The sequence below is a fragment of the Triticum aestivum genome, chromosome 2D, assembly GCF_018294505.1.
Source record: "Triticum aestivum cultivar Chinese Spring chromosome 2D, IWGSC CS RefSeq v2.1, whole genome shotgun sequence".
Classification (NCBI taxonomy): Eukaryota; Viridiplantae; Streptophyta; class Magnoliopsida; order Poales; family Poaceae; genus Triticum; species Triticum aestivum.
The window spans coordinates 396,344,329-396,350,493 of NC_057799.1; the positions used below are offsets into that span (position 1 = coordinate 396,344,329).

Here is a 6,165-nt window from a genome sequence, read left to right on the forward strand (position 1 = left end):
AGTGACCTGCCGCGCCTGCTCCACCAGATCTCCGCCCCAATCTGGGCGCTCGCCTCCTGCGTCCGCCATGGCGATGGAGAGGATGCGGTGAGGGCGACGAGGAGGTTGGAGAGGAGAGGGAGTGGGGAGTGGGGAGTGGGGAGAGGGATACGATGCGGCGGGGGGAAATGGTGGGCGATGCGGCCGGAGGTGGTTGCCATCCACATTTATATGATGGGACGGTTTTGGAATCTACCTGTGACACGTGCTGCCCCACGCGCGGGCGGTTCCACGCACGCACGAAATGCCGCCATATACAAATACGTATACGGTCGGGCATACGATCTAACCGGGCCCGTACGGGCCTCCCAGGGCTCCTCGACGGCTGTACGCGGGGGCAACAAAGACGATCGTGCCCCTCGTTATGAACCTTTTTGGTTCATCCTGGCCGTCGATGTGTTTTTCCACCTCGCGTTCAGCCAGGGGGGAGCACCGGAGCAGAAACGCTGAAGGATAGCCTGAAGAAGGCTGAAGAAGAGGCCAAATCTGGCAGCAATTGCATCATTCTGTAAGATGGTGTCCTTGGACAAAATTTGCAGCATGTATGAATTCTGTATGCTTTGCTACCTGGAAACTTCGTAACTGCTGCTAGTAGTACTTATCGAGCATAGTGAATGACCTGAACAAGATTTTGTTTTGAGTTTACATTGAACTGCTTGGCTATGATAGGTATATCTTGCATGCATTATGTGTTCTGAAATTTGGTTGATTCTTGTTTCATGCCAAGGGAGGTTTGTGCTCGGCGGTTACATTATCAACATGGGTCTGTCTAGGACACATCTAGATGTGATATAATTATGTCACATCTAAGCTGATGTCCACTCTGTTTGTGGTCTATTTTTTTTTGTCCTAATTTTTTTCTTGTTGCTGCATTATATATTTGTGGAAGCTTAGATGTAACATTCTTAAAAAACATCCAGATGTGAATTAGACAAACGGTATCAACATCCTATCTGTTGCTTAATTCACTATTCCATTGCATATTTCCATGTTGGCCACAGGTGTCTGAAATAAGTTTACTGAAGACTATGCCTTGTGGTAGAACTAGCATACATATGCTAATGTACTTTCTTAGCCATGCTAATGTACTTTCTATTCCTTATCAAAGGAAACCTTCTTCTTAACCTAGCACTTCTTTCCCCATCACTACTTTTCATGCATTTCTACATATATCTATACGCATATACAGGTTCAGTCTCCATGCAGGTCTTCAGCTGATCTCCTTGGCATCACCCTCTGCTGCAATCTGAGCCGAGGCAGCATCAGAGCCATCGGCACCAGAGTTGTACCACCTTGCGCAGATCAGGTAGCAGAAGAAGTTGAGCACGCTGAGCGCAGCGAGCATCCAGTAGAAGAGGTCCAGCCTGTCCTTGTCGAGGTCGTTGTCGCCGAGCCAGCCGGCGCCGCCGTGCCTCGCCGTGACCCTGTTCACCGTCGTCACCAGCACAGAGCTGAGGTAGAAGCCGAAGGCGTAGGAGCAGTAGGTGAGCGCGGTGAGGAAGGACTGCATGCCGGCGCAGGCCTGCTTGTAGAAGAACTCGATGAGCCCCACGGCGGTGAACATCTCCGACACGCCGAACACGAGGAACTGCGGCACGATCCACAGCACGGACATCCGCGCCCCGGACGCCGACAGGTCGCGGCGCCGGCGCTCGACGGTGGCGGCGGCGACCATGGAGAAGGCGACGGTGCCGAGGCCGACCCCGATGCGCTGCAGCGGGGTGATCCCGGAGCGCGTCCCCGTGAGCCGCTTCATGAAGGGCACGAGGAGGAGCTCGTACGCCGGGACGAGCAGGAGGAGCATGGCGTAGGGGATGGCCTGCAGCGACGCCGGCGGGACGCGGAAGGCGCCCCCGAGGACGGTGTCCATGGCGCTGCCCTGCTGCACCGAGAAGGTCTGCAGCTGCGCGAGCACGGTGTTGAACACGATGGTGCAGGCGAAGATGGGCGTCACGGCGAGGAGGGTCTTGGCCTGCTGCACCTCCGACACCGTGCACAGCCGCCACGGGCTCTCCGGCTTCGTGTTGGGCCCCTGCTGCTGTGCCGCGTCCCTGACGCACGCCTTGTCCAAGAACCTGCGTACATGGTTTCACAGCATGTCAGTCAGGACGCAGAACAACTCAGACAGAGCAATCTGGTCAGCAGAACGATGGATGCGGCGGTCCACCTGAATTTGTTGCCGTGGCGGAAGCTGCCGGCGAGGCGTGCCGGCTCGCCAATTCCGGCGTTGCCAGGATTGGCAGGGCAGATTTGCTTCCTCTTGGTGAAGGCGGCGACGAACACCTGCAGAATTTAGAATGTTACACAAGTCAGTCAGGATCAGCAGCAAATAGCGAAATCTGATGTAAATGCTACTGACACGACGCCTACTACCAATTGTACATTTCTGTGTCAAAATGATCTTAACCTCATTTGACAAAAACAGCATAAAGCACGGCCCAATATTTTATCATTGTTTGCACAGAGAGAGATTGTCATCTCGAACCAATGCTGAATAACGCAAGTGCACAGATTGCACATCAGCACACGTGACAGCAAATCATACATAATCCGCAGTCAGTTCTGTCGTTATCAGCAGGACCAAAACCACAGCTGCGCACACAACTGACGTCCTAACAGTCAATAAGTCACAAACCTTTAAGAACTGCACCGCAGACACAACTTGCACATCGTTTCTAGCTTGGTGTATCTGACTAGATCTGATCGGGGCAAGCAAATATGTAAACTAGTTGTACCTATCATATGGCCCCAAATTGCACAACTGTTGAATGTGACAAGGTGAGCATAATGCAAGAACAGCTGACTGACTGAATGATGACGAAACTAAGTCTACCCACTATTTCAAGTATAGCCAATCTAACCATAGAGTACTAGAGGGACATAGTTATGTGACCAGATCATTTGTCTTGACAAAAGTTCTTGGATATACTGCAGTATCCTAGAAATTTCTTAAATGGATTTTTTCTAGCAGGAAGGAGATGTTTGACATACTGTCATACAGCAACCTGCCACTAACCTAACGGTCCAAACTTCGTCCAATTTTTGAATGCGCAAAGTTTGTCAGTTGAAATTTTTTATATGTCTTTACAATTATTGAGTTATTATTACTAATTTACTGAATATATATATATATATATATTAATTATAATATATATATAGTGAAGTGAACCCGAGTTGGTAGTACATAATCAGAACGGCGTGTTCTGAGTTGATCATCAAGCATTATTCTTACCCTTGCAATAGGAGTGAAGATGCTGCCCTGAGGAGGTTTGTTCCGGTAGAAGGCCGCGCCGGAGACCAGGCTGATGAGCCCGGCGGCCATGGCGGCGGCGGAGATGCCGAAGCCGACGTCCATCCCGGAGTGCGTCTGCACCCAGACGAGCGCCGTGAGCGCGACGAGCTCGCCGAGGCAGAAGCTGAAGTAGGCGGAGTTGAAGTAGGTGGAGAGGCTCTTGGCATTGTCGGCCCCGGCGGAGCTGGAGAACTGGTCGCCGCCGTGCGCGATCATGTTGGGCTTGAGGCAGCCGCTGCCGAGCGCCACCAGGTAGAGCGCGACGAAGAAGATGCTGGACTTGAAGCCCCTGGCCTGCTCGCAGCTGCCGTCCATGGACGCCATGTTGCACGGCGGCGGCTTCAGCTGCGGAAGGTGTGCTTGCACCGACAGTAGTATGAAGCCCTGAGGACAAAACATACTACTAGTAAAAATCCATTGCAAAGCATATGTATTTCTGGTTATATTCTTAATGGAATTTTAAGTTTGGTTTCTTCGATTCCATGTTTCCATTAATACAGTGTTTTAAGGTAAATTACAAAAGCTGTATTTTGCTAGTAAAAGACAGAAGTGCCTAGGATAACTAGAGTGTCAACTGTCAAGTAAACAATAGGCAAGTAACACTAGCACAACTTTCTTGGGACGTGTTGTTTTCAGGTAAGCCCCAACAACAACAAACAAATTCCCATTGGCGTGTGCTTTTCTTTCAGAAAACAAAAACTAATTATGAGCCATGCTGCGTGCGTTGAATTCAACCTGGTCCCAAAACCGGGTCCATGCATGGTGATTGGGGCCTTTTTTTTTATCAGGCCCATCCAAGTTCATCTCCCTTTACGTGAAAACAACAGTCAATGGGTCGGTCTCAAAGGAAAAACACTCTCACACGTTCCATCTTCCTCATCTTCTTGTCTTGAATGGAACACGCGCAGGCCACCCGTTGGTGGTCACTGCAGCTAGCCACTCCTTCCTAGTCGAGTTTGTAGTTCTAGGAGTATATAGATTGTGAGCAAGGAAAGGATAGTGGAGGAGTACCGAGAGCTCGACGAAGCCGAAGGTGAGCATGGTCCAGAAGCAGCCGAGGTAGGAGTCAGAGAGGAAGCCGCCGAGGAGGGAGAGGAGGAAGATGGTGCCCACGAAGTTGGTCACCACGTTGGCCGCCTCCGACAGCGGGAAGTGCATCTCCCCGAACACGTACGTGATGAGGTTGTTCCCCACCGCCGCGATCGCCATGATCTCGAACGCCTGGATCCCTGCACATCAGCCTCACCAGTCAGCACTCAGCACGCGCGCCATGGATTGGATGGACATTGCTCCATCGCTCCTCCGTATAACAAACTAACTTGATGTAGGTAGGAGTACGATGTACCTAGGACGAAGACGGCGGCGCGCATGCCGCCGTGCCGGCCGGGCTCGCAGGGGCGGCCCCGCCAGTCGACGGAGACCTCATGCGCCGCGGAGCTCTCAACGTCCATGCTTTCTGGGGGTCAACCGGGTTAGGTAGCACCACTCGTGCTCGCAGCCAGCCAGTCACCGCTAGCTCTGCTCTGCTCTGCTGTGCTGCGTAGGTAAATGCCATGTTGGTGGTCGGGGCATTATTTATAGGCGGCGGAGCACAGCGCGGCGATGACTCTGCTCTCTCTTGTGAGTTGTGGACGGACGAATGCCGAAAGGGGCATTGAGCTAGTGGCCTTCCCTTTCACGTCGGAATTTCGGGGTCGGTATCGCTCCATAGTGGCAGCGCAGTGCAGGTGTGCAGTGCCGCCCGCGATCGTGTGAGGAGCCGCTGAGTCGGGAGGGCCAAAAGGCGCGTGCACACACATGCATCAGATGGCGTATGGATATGGATATGGATTGACTTGCTCGAATTGTTGGGCAGGCCGATGTGTGTTCCTTCTCTGTTGGAAATCTAAACTCAGCCAGCAGTCAGCTCCCAGGTCAACAATATATTGTTGTTTTTGTGTTCTGAATTGACTGAAGCAGAGCACGTTCAGATAGAGAGAAAATGTTTCCTGACCGAAGTTTTGACTGAGATTACTGCTTTGTTTTTTCTGGAAGACTTATCAGTGAGGAGCTTGTTTGGACAGCTAAAACCACAGCCACACGACAGGATAACTACTTTGATGACCCCATAAAATATAGTGGAATTGATGTGTTTACCTGTCCTCGTTTCTGGCGCAGACAGTGACACGGTGCGCCCGACACCCGTGCAAAGTATTGGTTCTCTCTCAAGACAATATTGTTCTCGGGAGAGCTGAGGCAGGTACCCTAGCTACGTAGTACTCTGTACTCCCAGCACGTACCAGGAATGTCGATGGATGGAGGACCATCTAGATCGTGCAATGGGACAATACATTCGTACATGCAGCAGATCGGATGCCTATTATGAACGATGTGATCAATGATTCGGAACGTAGATATATTTGACAGATTTTGCACCACAAGTTGCATGCTAATTAGCAAGCCACAATATAGATGGCTTATGTAGGAATACTAGCTCCCCATATGCCAAGATAGATAGATAGATATGCCTCCTGATTCTTGGCGTACTGTTCGAAAAGACGGCAGCGCCAAATCTGCTGCTGGAAAGCTCCCCTGCTTTTGTATACCCTAGCTAGCAGAGCAGAGATCACAAGGCATAGATTCGACCGTCACATGCTTTGCTCCGGTGACTCCCTTGAAAACACACAAACACACACAGGTAAGATAAGGGGTGCCAAATCTAGGCTTGTTAAGAAAACGATGATCCTAAACTAGTAGTACAAAGAACCGAACCGTGTGGTAATAAGTGGTAACTGCCCGTCTGAAATTGATCGTACGTTCGTACGTACTCCTAATAAACAAACAGTGTAGAGAAG

At 51.0% G+C, this 6,165-nt stretch overlaps 1 protein-coding gene across 1 annotated transcript; it reads right to left on the reverse strand.

The window, feature by feature from the left end:
* Positions 1-993: 993 nt before the first annotated feature.
* LOC123053383 (protein NRT1/ PTR FAMILY 4.3) lies at positions 994-4,977 on the reverse strand. Its single transcript, XM_044476851.1, has 5 exons — positions 4,677-4,977; positions 4,343-4,560; positions 3,272-3,715; positions 2,207-2,322; positions 994-2,114 (listed from the first exon to the last, which is right to left on the reverse strand). Exons 1-5 carry the CDS (start codon positions 4,780-4,782, stop codon positions 1,250-1,252), a joined length of 1,749 nt encoding a protein of 582 aa, XP_044332786.1. The 5' UTR covers positions 4,783-4,977; the 3' UTR covers positions 994-1,249.
* Positions 4,978-6,165: the final 1,188 nt, after the last annotated feature.

Bases quoted from the DNA above. Each gene is read 5' to 3' on its own strand.
- LOC123053383 (XM_044476851.1), bottom strand. From the start codon at position 4,782: ATGGACGTTGAGAGCTCCGCGGCGCATGAGGTCTCCGTCGACTGGCGG. The intron at 4,561-4,676 runs GTACATCGTACT...GCTGATGTGCAG, and splicing joins CGCCGCCGTCTTCGTCCTAG to GGATCCAGGCGTTCGAGATC. The intron at 3,716-4,342 runs GTACTCCTCCAC...TTTTGTCCTCAG, and splicing joins TCGGCTTCGTCGAGCTCTCG to GGCTTCATACTACTGTCGGT.